Here is a 17,673-nt window from a genome sequence, read left to right as displayed (position 1 = left end):
GCGCGCTTCCTACTACTCCAACTCTAAGACTATTATATAAAACGTAAGTTAATCACATATGCCTCTACTGAGCTTGATTAATCTTGAAATTTAAAAATAAAACTATATTTTATTTAAAATAAAACGAAGGAGTATATATCACAAATGGTATAATACAAAATAAGCCAGATCCTCGTATAATGATAGCATTGTGATTATAGCTTGAGGTTGTCAAAAATTAAGTTCCTGATTCAACGTATAAACTATTTAGCAGTATTCTTGTCAATCGAAGATTTTTCTGCCTTGCTTGATAGGTTCTTGCGATGATTGACGCTAATAGAAATGCCCTCCATTCTGCATCGTTAGTCGCACATGCCTTATTATTTTAAATAGTTTATTTGAATTGAATGTACGCGACAGATAGGCGAAAACATCCGTTCGCATGGCCCAGAATACTATCCTTATATAAAGGCATTCATCTGCATTCTACGATTTATTTAACAAGAAAACGCATTTATCTATCGTGACATAGCGACTCCGACTAACAAATTCTCAAACTCTTTTACTGATTAAACGCAAACAGAGATATGTATTTCGTTCTTTATTATCTCCCAGTTGTGTTTTTATTATGACTCCAGTATACCATGAAAAGTTAAAAGTAAGAACTTTGTATTCGATAATCACCATTGTTATCTCAATTCATCTGTTTTCTCATTACATTTTTATGAGAATGTCGCCGACTAGAAAAGCCCTTTCTCAAGATTCTCTCGTTTAGTTCAATCATGACCAATGTGAGGACAATGTGGATCTGTTGCTATTAAATAGCCTTATCAAATATACTAAGCATATTGCATCTTGCAACATTTTGGCCGCCGCACGCGGCACTGACGGCCAACTGTACAGTAAATGATACACAAGACAATCCTTTCCGTTATGTCCTTCGAGAGTGTTCTTTTACCATGCAACGTTTCTCTCCATTTTTTTTGCTTTCATCTGAGTTTAGGAGAATGCAGCAATACAATGGGCCTAACACTGCCGGAAGGTTGCTCTGTACGTAATACTGCAGGTTGGAAACTTCTCCAACTCTTGTCCCATATATATATATATATATATATATATATATACTCTGTTCAAGTGCTTTTAAAGAACAGTTTGTATCGTTACTACTTTAACTTCTACTACGATTATTACAAAGTCTAAAAAATCGATAATTGATTTAAATTATGAAATTAGCATCATATGCTAACACGAAACAAAAAAAATGGAAATCCCCGAATCCACGAGCGCACATATATTATTGGAAAACACATTTTAAAGAACCGGTTAACGAGATACTGTACGTTAGTTCCTAGATTTAGAAAAAAAGAACACATTGATCTAGCTCACTTTATTATTTACTTGAATGTTTAAAGAAGTGAACGAAACCAACGGGCTTTTTCGACAACTAAATTCACATATACATGCACAAATATAGAGGAGGCAGGAAACGCTGCCTAGCTTATGAGCATGAACATTTGCCTTGCCCTATCACTGGGTTATAGTCCGAGAGCTGAATCAGCATTATCTTCTTAGTGTAAACATCCGGTAAAGCAAAAGGAAGAAATTAAAGATTCATAAGCCACTTAATGAAAAGCACGATTACTCAATCATACTAAAGATCAGTCTAGCAAGTGGCGCATCATGGAATATAGGGTATGAGCGTTTTTCTTCCACAGGAAAAGTATACCACAACAAGTCGTTACACCTTAACCACTTAACATAGTCATAGGTCTGAGTTCATTTATTATTACCAACTACTAAATATTGTTGTTCGCTTCCACTTGTATTCGCACAAACCCTGTATATGATTATAATCATTCTAATAGTAGTTACGAAACATATGCGCGTGACGGTGTTGCGGGCTGAAATGATCGCTGCCCCGTGATCGATTAGGTGTCTTCGTACATATGTTCTATAATAATTGTAAAATCTATCGATATCAGACTAATAGCGCGGGCATTAGAAGAAATGGATCCATTGAAGACGAGGGAAAGAAGATATTATTCACTCTGGCAGCATCGTCGTCTTTCAGGTCTTCGTTTGATTATGAACATCACCGACTCACTTGACCGAACCGAGTGTCGATTGGCCCTGCAGCACTTGCGCAGTCCAAAAATAACTCTTGTTCTGACGGTTTGTGCCAACAAAAGGTTTTCATAAATTTCCTTGATTCAACGTATTGCATTGTACTTAAAGGGCAAACACTCATTCCCTGACGTCCGGTCACTCTGCCTTATAACAGTTGTGCGATCCAGAGCACTTGACCACTAAATCCAATCCTTTTCTGCAAGATCGCTAAGCTTTCTGTGAGATCGCCCGGTAGCTGTTTTTGCAAGATCATAGAAACTCTTTTAGGAACCTCAAAAAACCTTTCTATGCTAAATCGGTCGACATTTTCTTGCCATCTTAATCGTTTCTGCCACAACTCGCATTTACATTTACTCCCGCCGCCTTGAACGCCCGTGAGATGAATGGCTAGAATCCTTGGCGTACTTCTCGATATAGTCTCGTACCTTCCGTTCGAAGCCTTCCCTATTATCACGGTATTGGGTAGCAGCGTGTTGATTCAGGGGATCGTCGAAGTTGAGCAGGTCAGTAAAGAGCGCGTCCAGACCAAAGACAACGTCCTGCAACCAGAATGCATAATGTCATCAAAGAACAAATGTATTTTACTGTATCCAGCCACGTTCCTTAGGGTGAATTAACCGGTAAAACTTTGTTCTTTGAGGTCCCACAGATTGCCTATAGAAATATTCAAATTCTCATAAATGACCAACATGTACATTATGGTAATATGATTATTCAACTATACAGATAATGAAAATAGGGTCTATAAAAGACATAATAATAATAATAGTCTATATATTACGGTATAAGTATATTATACAGTACAAGTAAATGCTATGTTGTAATACTATTCCAATCAAATGACTGCCATGTAAAACTTTTATCTTATTTCCTGATGTGTTGTAAAGCATTATTTTCCATCACCATGAAAATAAAAGATTTATATATGCAACAACAATAAAAACAACTTGCATGACGACGGCAAACGTGGCTAGAGTTGCTTTATTTAATCCATATGATGTCTCTGTTAGTTACCTTACGTGTAGTGTACGTAGTCAGTCGAATGACGTATTGAATTTTCAGCAACTGTTTACTGTAAAAACTTAGATTTTGTCTAAGCTTTTTTAAGTCCACTGTCGCGTGTTTGGTGCATAAAAAATTCTAAGTAATACAATAATTAGACAACAAATTCACAAGAGTAGCAAACCCTTTGATAACGACTCATCTTTTAGATTTTAACGAGTTCATCCTAGAGATCTTAAAAGTCTTCGACATTTTTTCCGACAGCAATTTACTTATAGTCATTGGACGACTTCCTATGTATTGCTTGAAACAATACTCAGCTTCCCTCGCGAAAATGAAACTTTATAGCTCCATTTTTACGAACTCTTACAGGCAATCACGAAGCATGTAAGATTATCAAACGATACCCTAGTTATCATATCTGATCCTGACTCCGCAAACAGCTTGAGCATAGAAGATGCATCTGTTCGATTTACAACAACAGAATTAGATTTCGCATCCCAATTCCAGCCAGACAACTCGTAACGGCGAATAGGACCCTTGGCCTTTGCATTGATGATTATAAAATGCTTTGTAATCATTTTGTGGTAACACACAGGCGTCACATTTTTGCGAGCTCCATCGATATTAATGATATATATTTTATCTTTATTGAACCTACCGTAATCCTAAAATTTCATTTCATTCAAAATAGCCGAAGGAGCCGTAACCGCACGAAACGGAGGACTCATATCCATGAGCAGAAATCTCTGTTTTTAATCCACAGATAAAAAAAAAATTACAAGTTTCCGCTAATTATTGCGTTATCTGCAGTTTATTTCAGAATGTCCTTAGAGAACAGCTAATAATAATCACTGAGTAAGGCACCGCACGAAAGTTCCATTCCAGTAAAGTTACAGCTAATTTTTAACCAATGCTACTCAGAAAGTTAAGTTTCTTTCTTATTTAAAGCATTATAACGCCTGTAGAAAACGGTGGAAGACTTTATCCAGTAACTTAAAGATCATTGTGTGCTTTTTTTGAGACGATAATGATCGGCCACCTTTCAAATCTCTGATAAGGAATAATTTGAAGATAAATAACTGAAGCGGTTTCTCGGAAGGTCATTGCTGCCACCTAGCTGGGTACAAGGGCCATGGTTAAGGGCCAATTAAAAGGGAATCGTTTAATGCACATACTTTGTCTTCTTATGCCCGTTCAACAGAGTAAACTACAATTGTCGTCACAGAAGTTAAGTTCCTTGCGTATCGATGATAGAAGCCTAGGCTCTCCATGTTCGGATAAACTAGACATTAAATAAGCCTCCTTTTTGTCTCTCCAGAGTCCCACAGTAATTGTGCTTTGGTCTCGTGCTCTTCAAAGTAAACAATTTTTGACCTAAAAAAAGTTATTTCCGACGAAATTGTGTGTAAGCAGTTTTCTGGCGACTTGAAATATACACGCAAACTACAGAATGGTGTCCACAAAATGACGTATCGATATCGATCTACAAATGAGCTGCGATAGTTTACGTATAACGGCACGACGGTCCTTATGATAAAAGAATTTTTTAGTGATTCTCGTATAGTTGTTCCTCCAGGTTCAAAAATTGTGAAATCGGCTGCTAGCAAGATCAATGTAATTTTTTGGGGGTTGAGAAGACCAAACTAAATTTTATTCTCAAAGTTATAAAATTTAATTTGGTTATAGCAAAGTTTCTATATTATTGTAGTATAATGCCTTGTTTTAGCTAACAGCATTAGGCTACACGAATAAGTGTAATCATAGCATTTAAAGTGCATCATAGACTGCGCAACCCAAGTCATAGACCCTTTTTTCTACGATAGTTACACAGACTTGACTATATGTGTCAAATCTCAAGAACAGTGTTTTTTTAGTAATAATCTGTTCTACTGGCGTGCATCGGATCTGTTGAAACGTATCGTAATATATATACACTAGTTTATAATATTCTCGGGCCTGAGTAAGGGTGCATTTGACCTGAATATTCCTTCTTTTCTCTACCGTAATAGCTACATCCTCAGTGCCGATTGGAATCAACATAGACAAAATTAAACTAAAAAGATCCTAATTTAGCTTAACTGATTCAGGATACTCGAAAGGCATGCTTATAAAATGCTCATTATGTAATTAGCCGCCTAATACGTCTCACAGAATGTAAACATAGAGAGACCTCTATCTCTACAAGTGTACATTTTTGAGATACTACGTTTTGCTATTTACATAATGAATCTTACTAAAAAAGAACCTCATTATACTAGTTCGGTGCAAACCAAAGGGCGTTTGTAAGTCGGAGAAATTTCCGTAATTAAGCAACGTTTAAAACCTGTACTTAGGCTCAACAAGCCACTTAATCCAGGCCTACCTTGAGACCTCTCGAAGGCGTCCAACCCGTCGCCTCTAACGAATTTTGTCTTAGCACTGATAAGCAGACCTTTCCTTCTTCGGTAATATTCGGATGCCAGAGGCGGGTACGGCAAATAACCTGCATGCAAATACAAAATCAACAGTGTCGAAAATCGCTTAAAAAGAAAAACCTTTTGTCTTCTTTACTGTTTATTAAGGCGTTTCTTCTATCCCATTCGGATAGCTCAAAAATAACCTAAGAGAAACAATTATAAGCATGTGTATAAGATAAATGAGCTCGACCGAGTTCTATTTTATGAAATCTGCTATCAAAAATACTTTCATATTAAAAAAACGAACTCATTATCATTGGCCTGATCATGTTTGATAATCACTTCTGTAACAGATAATAACAAGAATAATTATCTACAATACTTACTAAATACAAACGCGATCTTTAACTTCAAAACAAATGCCGTTTAAATAAAATCAGCTATTTTTTCGTACAGCGGGTACGGGGATTGACCGTTCTGAATTAAAATTGGTAGATACAAGTCCGCTCCTTGCTAGCATACCTTTGGTGGAACCATGTTGTACTCTTCCGGCACTTCGACGTCGAACACAAATCGCCCGCCCCGCCAGTGGCCTTCCGTAGGCCGCAGTACAATGCGGAAGGAATGTAACACGTTCGGGTCTGGGAATTCGACCGTTGCAGACGCTGGTATAACATCAGCTGTCAGCTCAGCCACCTGTTGGCATTAATGTTAGCAGATACTGTAAGAAAAGATCGCATTTTTTTATTTACGAGAAGATAATGATATTTATTCAAATACGAACACATACACTGTGCTAGACATATATATAGAATGTTTAATCGACAGATCCGCAAGCTTCATTCCACACCTGTTTTATGATCACTTTATTTTTTTCCTTACACTAACATAGGTATGAAACCCAATAGCTTGTAACCTTACACGGTTTTTCCGCCGTGTTTTACGTCGGACAGTTGGTTACTTTGTTGTTATCCTATATGTCAGCTTTAATACTAGAAGTCTTAGGCCGCTAGTTTATCTGACCCAAATCAACTTTGTAAAGTGGTAGGATAGGGCTAATTTTTCTAGCTTGCAAGAGTTTCATTTCGAAAAGAGCTTCGCGGAAGATGGAAGCGATTGGATAAATACTTGTACCTTTAGAAAGCAAAAACTTAGTTTTTTCCGTAGAGTGTATTAATTTGGTTGATTATGAACCGAAGTCAGCAACTTATGTTTTACTTTCCACGTGTGAAAACAATGCCGCAGCGCCGTTACAAACACCCAAGCGGTTACCAGCATGATCCGCGCTGATATATAGTACCATCAATCCAAGTGTATATTTCTGTAAAAATTATGTTGCGTGCACAAAAGTGCACAATTTGTGTTGCATGAAAAATTGTGTTTAAAGTGTGTTATAGAAAGCTCTGTTAGACGTTAATACTGTTAGACGTTATCTTTACTAAAAATATATTTAGCCTTTTAGCGGTATATAGGTAAAGTAGCATATGTTTAATATAGTAAATCCTAGTGCCTTTGAACGTAACATAATTTGAACACAGGTTATGTTTGTATTTATTTTTGTTTATTTCAATGAATTTGTTTGATTGGATTACACGATGAGTTGTTCCGCAACGCACGGACGTCGTTATTTTTTAGGTACGTTTAACTCTTTCGAAAGGTAACCTTTATAACGGGCTCAATTTCACGCGCAAACATTCGGAATACAAATACGCCTACTCAAAAAAGATTAGCTTAAACCAGCTATTTCACTTGGCCAATTTAGGTTGAATAAACAAACACTTAATAGTAGTTATGAAAAAAAAAATATATATATATATATATACTGAGTCAAACAACAGCTAGGTTGTCGTTTTTATTATGCACACTGTGTATTTCAATTATGAAAGTCAATAAAATGAACAGCAGTATACCTGTGGCTGAAGTAGCCGATCGCGAATCAACATCCTCGACGACGGGGCTATAACGTGTTCACCCACATTGTTATTTTGTTGAGCCGCTGCTTTTTTCAATTTCTGTGCCAAATTTATCATGACTCTGTGAGAAAAAATAGATCCATATGCATGATGCTCTCATTAATAATGATTCTTTTCTTGTCTTATGTCAGAACTTTATTGGTTAAATGATAATCGATTCGGCGCAATGGAGCCCGCCCAAAAGAGTTGGACTCGCTGTGGGTTTTTCTAATTTGGTTTTTATTTGAAACATATGTGTCTTTTAGAATATGCTGTGGGCCTTACGAAACTAGTTTTCACTCGTTCTGTGTTCGATTGCGTTTTGCTTCAAGGATACCTGCACCTTGATCCGCATCAAATCGCAACGAATTTTCATACCCGAAAAAGCCGTACATGGCCGAAGCGTGCTTGAAGAAATCTTGTAGCTTTCCCGTTGGACGAAAGAAAAAGTACGCTAACCCACCAGCAACTAACTTTAACCTTTATTTCTATGTAATATCTCTAAATGTGACATTTGAAATTCTAAACATACTGCTAATTGAAATCATTAAAAAGTGCGATTGTGCGAACATGAATTTATACATTTTATTCCTTATTATTACTGAGCTGGAACGGCATATCATAACCGAAACGGGCTCTATCGCAAGTTATTCAGTGAAAGGCATGTATTGGGTGGTTCATTTTAACACCGCCACGTGTACTTTAAACCATATAGACTCGAAAACAAAAGAAGGTAAACACAACCAATTTTAAGAGCTCAAGACATACTGCCATTTTAGTAATGTTGAAATCTTAAGTACATTTCAATTTATATTAACGCTCCCAGCTTCAGCAATATCCGCTTTATTCAGTTTTGGGTAGATTATAGTTGTTGAATGATAAGTACTACAATAGTGAATAAAATCGCTAAAAAAAATCGGATCTCAATGGGCGCCTAGAAGAAAAGTAGCAATCATCATTAGTATCCTTTAGTAGCCCTTTAACAACCATCAGAGGCGAGAAGAGTGCGTACCGAATGGCCTGAGTTGCAAGACCACGTGTCGACACCGCACGCATCTGCTAAAGATCCCCACCAAAAAATGCAGACCGGTGTTTTTTTTACAGCATGGCGAAGTTGATCTCAGTTGCGCACGCAACATCACATTTACGTTACAATCATATTCACGTTCACACGATTCGTATGCATATCCAAACAAAATGTTTTCAAGGCTTTAGTTAAAAAGGCCAGATACTTCACCTAGCGAGCCAATTCATTCGTGATCTGACTTGCCTGCATTGTAAGGAACGATAGTCTGACAATACATAGTGCCGAAGCCCGGACACACCGGGTTCTTGTTCAACAAATGGCAACTCATAAATTAGAGCTTAGCCAAGCCGTCTAGTGACACCGAAAAACGTTGCTTAAATATATAGTGAGAATGGACACTGACAAGCCTTACAGCTCATTAAATTACTGAACTATTAAACATAATATCACCAAGGCGATTTTGTTAAAAACTTAGTTAAAACTGTATAAGTTTAACAATAAAATTTTTTGCTTAATTATGGATTGCATATTAGGTGGGTATGCAACGACGAGTTGGCAGGACACTCGAAACTTTGGAAAATTTCGAAGACGCACAAAATGGGACCTTTTAAATACCTCTTATAAGCTTCCGTGTTAATATTTACACACTTCCCTACTGAAAATAGCTTACGAAATGCCGGTTTTAATAGATACTTGATATTACGCATTATTAGATTGTTCTATCAATTTGAATGAAATGGCGACACAGCACGAAAGCAAAGTACTGATTGGCGATGTACATAGCCAGTTTACGCAATGTACTTGTGATTACGACACTCCTATAAATTAAATGAATGCAACAGATATATATATCTATATATTTGGGTACAAATGGCACAGTTCTGTATCGAAGGAAGGAAAAACTAACTATGATCTTATTTGAAAAATTGGAAAAGTCAAGCCTACTATCTACAAACACAAGCGTCGCTTGTTGCACGCCTCGGTGTACTTGTACTTACTAATCTTGGCTGTCGCACTGATTTGCGTCTAAAATTACTACGACAGCTATTGAGGACCACAGCCAGCCAGTCGCTTTCGTTAAAAATAGTGCACGATCACCTTCGGATCACTGTTCATACAGTAGCAATGTCGTACACAGGCACGTCTTCGCTTTTTTGCGTACACAAGATAATTGACATTGAGTTAACAGTCTCGGTACAAACCCGCAGCACTGCGCCTATTGCAACGGACAGCAAACATCTCTTCCCTGAAATTCACAGCCACTTGTCGCGATGATAAAACAATACGACTTAAATCCAGCTGATGAATTCAATTTGACGTTGTTTCGATGTTACACTTTGAACATCACCCGCCGCTGTGCATTCGCCCCACTCTACCTGACACGCTCGGTCGCTTCCATCTAACTTTTGCTTTCTGCGTTCCTTTTTGTCGGGCGAATCCTCTATAGTCTGTGAGTGCCAATGCGAAACCAGCCTCTCCCTCTTTGAACTCCTCGCACAGGGAGGGCATTCGGTTAGCAGATTGTCTGTAAACATAAATACAAACTGAACTGCGTAGCAGACGACAGCCCCATCGCAAGCTAAGAGCGATTTTCGGCAGAAGCTTTCCTGCTTGTTTGCGTTCGCCTACGTATCACTAAATGTGAAATTACGTGTGATGCCTAAATCGGTTGTTGCACTAAATAAAACAGCCGGCAGCACAATAGGGAAAGAGTTGTAAAACACAACCCTAATCCTCACACAGTTTTTAGATAAATTTGCTGTGTCGGTCAGAGTGATGTGGATAATAAACGAGCAAATTAACATTAACAGGGAGTCTGTCTGGCATACAGGGCAACGCAAAACCAATACAGGGCGGTCGCGCGATCGCGGCCGATATTATTCAATTAAAATCAAGTGAACTTGTTATACTTCAAGAGCTGCGTCACTCTTAATTTAAATCGTCTTTTTCACTGGAATATCTGAATTTTCTGAAAATGGAAGTGAACATTTCCATTGAAAGAACAACCGCTATGGAAACGAAATATAAGCGTACAGGTGACTCTCTAAGACCGAACAGCCCAACCGCTATTGTTACAATATATTTTTGCTTGAACAATTCAAAAACTGCATTACGGGGCTTTTGTACGAAAGTAGCGTTGTCTTTCTCTCATGACCTTTCTCGTCTTTGCCTCTTTATGGTTTGCTTACCTGCATGTACCGTCCAAAAATGGTAATTTCATTTCATAGTGAATGCGTGTTTCTGACCTGAAAAGGGGAACTTTTAGCATCTGGCCTGTTTTACCTTTTGCTAGAGCCAAGGAGTTGTTGAAGCAGTCTGTGATATGTGTACTGTATATGGAGAACAGCCTTTAACTGAGAGAAGTGTTCGAAAGGGGCTTGCTAAGTTTAAAGATTGCATTTGGAAAACGTGCTTTATCTCGATTGGCTGTCCGATGGAGACTTGCGTTTATAACATGGCAGAAAAGATCATCTGCGAATAGTCGATTGCTACCAAGTATCTTGAATGTATGAAATTTCGTCAGAAATCGGGAACCTAGATACCCTACGACCGGGTGGAATGCACAAGGTAAAACGGCCTTTTGTCGACCCTCAATATTTCGCTTGACATTGGCCGGTACGCAGCCACAACGACAAATTTCTACGTAAGAACTGTCAGGGACGGCGAGACGTAGTGTTTTCACTTCGATAAGAAACAGCAAAATAAACAGGTAGCTCCGGGAAATATGTCTGAACCCGATATTAAGCCAGGTTGGTATCCGAATGAGACCGCGATTTGCGTTTGCTGGTATAAAAAGACTCTTATGCACTCAACGACGCTTGGGAAGAAGAAGGCTGTTAATAAGGATCGGTATATGGCCATCTGCATCAAGTGAGAGGGGCTATTTGACAGAAAGTACTCAATAGATAATTCAACATGATTTTTCTCTACGGCAATGCCATGCCACACACTGCAAACCTCATTAAAGCCGTCTCGCTGGAGCTTGAGTAGGAAGTTTTCTTTGGTCTTGTGCGTTTCTACAGATCTCGGGCCGATGAAATTACGATTTTTTCCAGTCACTGGCAAATGAAATTTGTAACAGTACATTTGATAGTAAATCGATGGAAGTTTTAAAAGCAGCTGGTCAAATTCTTCAACACTATACCTGAAAATTTCTAGTTAGAAGGAATAAGTAAATTATTTGGAGGATAGAATAGGCGTTACAGAGTGACGGCGAATACATAGGAAATGAATATTGAAAAGATAGTATATAAGAAAATATGAAATATTGCTTTATTTTAAGTAGATGTTTCATGGTGGAAGCCCGTCATTACTTACTCTACCAACCTACTAGAAATTACTATTATTTCGGCCATTATATGTTTTAATGACTATTAGCTGTGTTTTTTGAGAATTGGTAGTTCTAATAATACATGCAATCGTGTATCTTTATGAAAACACTAGTTCTCAATCCTCTTTCAATTTCTACTTTATATTACCGAAAACTGTTTATTGGGTAATGAAGTACTTAGGACAAAATTTTAAATAATTTTAGCCACGTGTAGAGTGAAATATCTGTCCTCAAATTCTTACTAAACTGGTAAATAGTTGATATTTAGCCGCAAACAGTGTTCTATCGCACCTATGACTACATTCCACAAAAATTTAGTCTTATGTTCCCATTTGTGTGGGGAATCGAGTTCTGGTACCTACCTTAAGATAGCGAACCTTTTGTGAGTGAAAAAAAGTACGTGAATATAAATTCCAATATTTATTCCTCCTTGATTACTTCTATATTTACGAAGTGCTAACATGTTAAGAACAGGTTGCATTGCCTAGTTTATTCTATAACGTTCAATTAGTTGTTTTGATTATGAATGAACAGACTAAATTTGGTTACATATTTATTAAATTAATTTAATTCCATTCGACTAGCTCTTCAACATGCATTTTAACATATTTACAAAATAAATATTGTGTCTATCCATTTCATTCCTGTTTCTCATGTGTAGCAGCTGTTTAAATTGTTTTTGCCCGCTGCCCTCTCATCCCCTATATTCAGCGTTTTTGTCCTCACCAGGAGTTACGGTAGGACCGTATAATAGATAGATAACTGCATCAAAGACAAAAAAAGTAATTCAGTTAGCCATATTTTTCTCGGCTGTCCGTTTACTCATTAATTAGTAAGTAGCATATAGTCTTTTTGCGTATGTTCGGCGTTGCTTCAGGTTTTATGAGGGGCGCAAGCGGATCCAGGTCAAACTTCCAACTATGCCGCCGTTTTACACCTACTGTATAAGCTGCTATTATACTTAAGCTATACAACACTTTCGCAACTAACTAATTGCTACTATTATAGAGGCAAGCATTATCGTTAACTGTTACGCACCACTGTTCCTCTATAATTATTTACAAACATATTAATACAAATGGCGGTTTTTTTAGTCCACTGCCCTTATTTCACGTGTCACTATGATCGCATGAAAATTTCCAGCTATAAGTTGATATTATCACCTGTTTGTTCACAGGAGTTTGCTTTCTACCGCGTTGAAAGAACAATGAAATTCTGTTTATTCGTTTATGTGATTTAGATGTTTTCGATAGAAGACCACAATAAATGTGTACCCAATAAAGTCCGCGTTGCTTCTATGTCATTCTATGGCGAAATTATGCAGGCTTCTGTAATGCAAGCTCGCAGGTCCTAGAAAAGGCAGCTGCTCTTCTGCACCGGTAGTCCAATAGGAGTGTGATTCGGGGATTTCAACCGTAAAAATGGCATGAATTAAAATTTACGAGTTCGAAGCACCTGCATTATGATTCTGATTTTGTAGTGACAACATTCACTGGGAAAAAGCAACTGTTTAATTCAGGATACATAGAAAAAATTTTCTACGCGATAACAGCATCTCATGGCGCCGATAGCAGTTTCCATAAACTCGTCCATCTCTCGTGAAGGACAATAAGTTCAGCGCGAGGACAATAAGTTCTTACGACCGTAGGAGGAATGGCTTCCGCCATAGCTGCTCGCAGCCTCCGACGCTGCATCATGCTGTTCAGCAATGAACCTGTCCACTGCGCGGCGACGTAATAGCCTAGCGTTTTGATTTCGTCTTCGACAGACCAGCAGCATTGACGCGAAGAATACTGTAGCCCCAACGACAATCCCGATGCACATCAGCAACGTGGCCCGTGCACGTTCTGATATTTGGTGATAGCCCGGACGTGGTGCAGGGGGCGTTCCTCTGAGTAAAAGGTCGTAAGGATCATCGTCTTGGCCAAGGTCATACGGATCCTCGTGTGAGCGCCGACGAGACCAATCCCAATGGAAACCGCCGGCTGCTCCAGCATGAAGCTTCTGAGTCTGACGATCGTGGTCGTTCTGGTGAAAACCGGGGAGATTTAATCCCGGTGTTCGTGACGTTGACGTGCTTGGTGTCGATATTGTGTCAACAACAAAACGCCGTTCATAAGTGCTAAGGAAAGTTTCCTTTGCTACATCGGAGCTTGGGTCTCGGTTGTCGCCCTCGTCAGACTGTGGCGGCTCGATAGAAGGTGTCCAGCGGACAGGCGAAAGCCTTTTAGACGGTAGACTTGGGCGTCGATTAACAGATTTACTGCCACTACTGTTGCCAACAATTGGTGACTGGGTTAGTGACGAGAAAAGATTGAATTTTTTGGAAGCGACTTTTGGAACATTTGCGAGTGGGGTCACCGGTACCAGCTTCTTCAAAAAAAATAAATTCATTTTTCTAGTGGACGATCTAACAGATGATGGTGTGGTGGACAAGGTCGACTGGTTATCTCGCTTGCCTATTACTACGTTCGTGGTGGTGGCAGAAGCTGTTGTGGTAGACACTCCTGTCATGGGGACCGGTTCCGTGGTGAACTTTTGAGCAAAATTGGCCTCGGAATTTCTTAATTTGTTATGCGGCGTACTCCAAGGAAACTGCATCATGTTTAAGGGCGGGCCGTCGCTGAAAAAGCTCGGTATGCTTGAAGGTGAGTGAGTTAATGCATCTTTTGCTTCGCTTTCATCGTGAACGTCATCTCTGACGGTGGGCTTTGAGCTAGGCTCACTTACTTCATTCGGTCTAGAGTTGACAATCCTCATTTTAGCTTGGTCATTTTTCCATTCAAATAGATTTTCTAGACCCAAAACAAAGTTCGGATCTGGCCCAGACCAGCCGCCAAGACCTTCTCGGTGTGTCGTATCGTAAGAAGTTTGCGGAGAACGCCAAACAGGAACAGCAGATTTCTTCTGTTGTTCCGGCTGCATGGAAGAAAGTGCAGCTGTACTACTACTGTTGCTCGTTTCCCGAATGATACCATACACCATTTTAGGATTTACGGTTCCAAAGTGGCTGAAAATGTCTAAGTCAACCATTCCGATATTTTTGCTAGCCTGTATATCTTCAGCAGGTATCGAGATAATACGCCGAGAAACTGACAGGGATGCGTCTGCCGCGGCTGTTTCTGATTCATTGGATGATTCCAAACTTCTCAGAACAGAGATAACGTCACTGTTTGAAACTGGGGCGGCCTTTTCTACGGCCTGGCCAAAAGGCAACGAAACATTGTCAGTGGTCGACATTGATGGAATTCCGTCTCTGACTCTATTCGATGCCTCGTAGTGTGAAGCATTCGTATTGTCATTAACCGATAGCGCATTTAAATCAACGGAACCCTCGGGAAGCGCGCGGATAGTTTCATTTTTTTGAGCTTCGGTCAGTGCGACTCCCGTAGCTTCTTCTACCTCTTTACTGTCTGGTTTTTTAGTGGAAATCAAGAGTAAATTTTCGAGTGACACCTGCTTGTGTATCTTTGCGGCGGTCTCATTTACTAAATATTCAGATTCCTTTCCGGTTGCGAACGTTGTATCTGCTTCAACGGAGTCCTGTGCTATACCTACAGCTTTGTTAAACGTCCTGAATCTATGTTCCTGCAAGATAATCGGTTGCGTGGAAGCACCGCTTGTTTCCGTTGAATAGGTCACACTTACATGAAGTAGAGACGAATTCGCTACTGTTGGTTTAACTTCGAATTCTACAGTTTTGTTGCTTCTTTTAGCAGGCGAGGGTCGCTGGCTGATATGTTTAATTGCCACCTGTTCGGTGCTATCAGTGAAGTCGTTACGAGTAGACGTCGATTCTGTGGTGGCATCAATGCGGAAGTTTATAATTGGCGTTGTAATCTTAGATATGGGAATTCGAATAGTGGTTGTTGACGGTAGTTCAACTTCGATGTTACCCTGTTGCCCCACATGGGTGGGCTCAATAGCGCTCGCTTCTTGGTGGACTGGTGCATCCTGATTGAAATCCTCAGCCGTGGCAACGTAGCGATTATCGCCACCATGTAAGGCTTCCTCAGCGAATGATCCATCTGCAGTTACTTTGTCTTGTTCTTCGTCTGTTTCAGTTGTTATTGAGTCAGGCACCATTTTGGCGATGTTCTTAAAAACAGCGTTTTCGATTGCTGCGCCGTCGCCTGTTTCATTCCTCGTAAATACAGCACTAGCATTAGGGATGATTTCAAGTTTTTCCATCTGTGTTGTCTCTATTTTAGGTGTTCGCTTCACTTCGCCGAGTTCAATAGACCCTTGAATTTTTTTATTATCTAGTTTAACGGAACTTTCATTTTGTTTATTACTTGTAAACTCTATCTTTTCTAGAGAACTGGTCGTGTTTAGGTAGACCAATGTCTGTTTGTCTTTTGTGGTATCGGATATCTGATTTGCTAAAATTGGTACATGTTTAGTGGTCAAAGCATTGCCCAGGGCTGGATCTATTTCCTTGCTAACGCTAGGTTTTTCCAACTTTGTGTCCTGCATCAGGCCCCGCTTGTCAGTTAGCGAATCAAAAGTCTGATTGTTGATGTGGACTTGAGGTTGAGTAGAGTTAAAAGGTGACAATAATTCCATAGATTTGGCTCTGTTCTTAGCTTCCAGTGTACTATTTCGAAAAATAGTGCGGGAGGGCTCGTCCATTAACTCTAGAGTAGCATTATCACTTAGGTTTAATTTGTCGTTACGTATGTGAGCATCCTGTGTTGAACTGCTATTGTCAACTGGTTCACTTTCGATAATCGGGTTGTTCGTTTGCGCCTCAAGGGGTCTGGCATTAAAAGATACCAATAATTCTATTGAATGGTTTTTCTTTGCAGTTGTCTTCGGTGTATACGTTCCATTTCGTGCTATTACGTAGCGTGGCTTTCCTACAAACTCAAAAAGATTATCATCGCTTGGTTTCAATGTTTGTTTACGGCTCGTAGCATCTTGAATTTGCGTCTCTTGGACTGACCCCCTCGATTGAGATTGAAGGAGATTAGAGCTAAAGGGCAGCGCTAATACAGACGATTCATCCACGTTTTCTGCCTTTCCCTGCCCATCTGTATATTTGTTTCGCGTAATAATAACTCGAAGGTCGCTCGCTTTTTTGGCATTATCCTGAGGTTTCGTCTTCAGCATTGAGTCTTCTTTGTCACTTGTTGTGTTATCTTGAAGACCAGCACCGAGGTTGCGCGCTTCTGCGCGGAAAGCACTACGTTTAAAGGGTATAGGTAACTCTAGAAATTCATCATTGTGTGCACATAGCTTTGTGTCCGTACGCATTTGCGTAATTATGTCGCGAGATTCTCCCGCTAATTTCGAGGACATTTTAGGCCTTTCTTGTCTCGTTTCGGATTTTTCTTTGTAAAGCTGGTCAATATTGAAGGGCCTTTGTGATGTCTGGTTTAGTGCGAGAGCGAGCTCTACACTCTTGCACCCATTACTATAACTAGATGTCTTGGCGGTTGGCCCTGAAATTGTAGCATTTGTCCTTGATCTAGTTGTCGTTGTCTTGCTTGTTGCTTCTGCAGATTGCAAGGTTGTCGACCTCGTCAACTGTAAGGATACCGTTTTTGTAAATTGTTTGTCTCCATTTTTCGACTGTTTAGAGAGTAGGGGTGTTGATGATGGCGGTGCAAAACCTGCCGTGTTCGTTGTGTCTTTCGAGTATAAAGCATGTCCAATTTTTCCTGTTAGATCCGGCCGAGGTATGGTATTATTCGATGCCACGTCGTGTGTATAATCCATCACCACCTAAAAACCGTTGATTACGAAGCAACGTACTGTGAATCAATTTCACGGACAGAATTCGCGATCGAAGTTTATTACAGCAGTGTTTTGCTCACGAGCAGATGTTTATCAGTAATCTAATGAATATATATA

General features: G+C 39.4%; 2 protein-coding genes across 5 annotated transcripts in view; both read right to left on the bottom strand.

Moving 5' to 3' along the window:
* Nucleotides 1–565: 565 nt before the first annotated feature.
* On the bottom strand, nucleotides 566–9,909 carry LOC111249357 (NEDD8-conjugating enzyme UBE2F-like). Of its 3 annotated transcripts, none has more exons than XM_022803135.2 (5): nucleotides 8,472–8,624; nucleotides 7,418–7,541; nucleotides 6,030–6,203; nucleotides 5,474–5,593; nucleotides 566–2,645 (listed from the first exon to the last, which is right to left on the bottom strand). In XM_022803135.2, the coding sequence occupies exons 1-5, from the start codon at nucleotides 8,513–8,515 to the stop codon at nucleotides 2,457–2,459; spliced, it is 651 nt and encodes a 216-aa protein (XP_022658870.1). In that variant the 5' UTR covers nucleotides 8,516–8,624; the 3' UTR covers nucleotides 566–2,456. The 3 variants fall into 3 exon arrangements, with proteins under 3 accessions (XP_022658870.1, XP_022658871.1, XP_086842536.1); XM_022803136.2 differs by lacking the exon at nucleotides 8,472–8,624 and adding an exon at nucleotides 9,485–9,909 and having other exon boundaries at nucleotides 1,352–2,645; XM_086986410.1 differs by lacking the exon at nucleotides 566–2,645 and adding an exon at nucleotides 3,894–4,485 and having other exon boundaries at nucleotides 8,472–8,838.
* Nucleotides 9,910–12,603: 2,694 nt separating this feature from the next.
* The window catches only part of LOC111249658 (uncharacterized), a 22,393-nt gene continuing 17,323 nt past the window's right edge, over nucleotides 12,604–17,673 (bottom strand). For both annotated transcript variants that reach the window (XM_022803799.2, XM_086986398.1), the window contains exon 4: nucleotides 12,604–17,544. In XM_022803799.2, coding sequence (XP_022659534.1) covers nucleotides 13,432–17,544 — 4,113 coding nt within the window. In that variant the 3' untranslated portion in view covers nucleotides 12,604–13,431. The remainder of the gene's footprint in view (nucleotides 17,545–17,673) is intronic.

The sequence above is a fragment of the Varroa destructor genome, unplaced genomic scaffold (genome assembly GCF_002443255.2).
Source record: "Varroa destructor unplaced genomic scaffold, Vdes_3.0 BEIS01000004.1, whole genome shotgun sequence".
NCBI lineage: Eukaryota > Metazoa > Arthropoda > Arachnida > Mesostigmata > Varroidae > Varroa > Varroa destructor.
The sequence above is the reverse complement of the archived record's forward strand: the minus strand, read 5'-3'. Positions and strand labels throughout refer to the sequence as shown.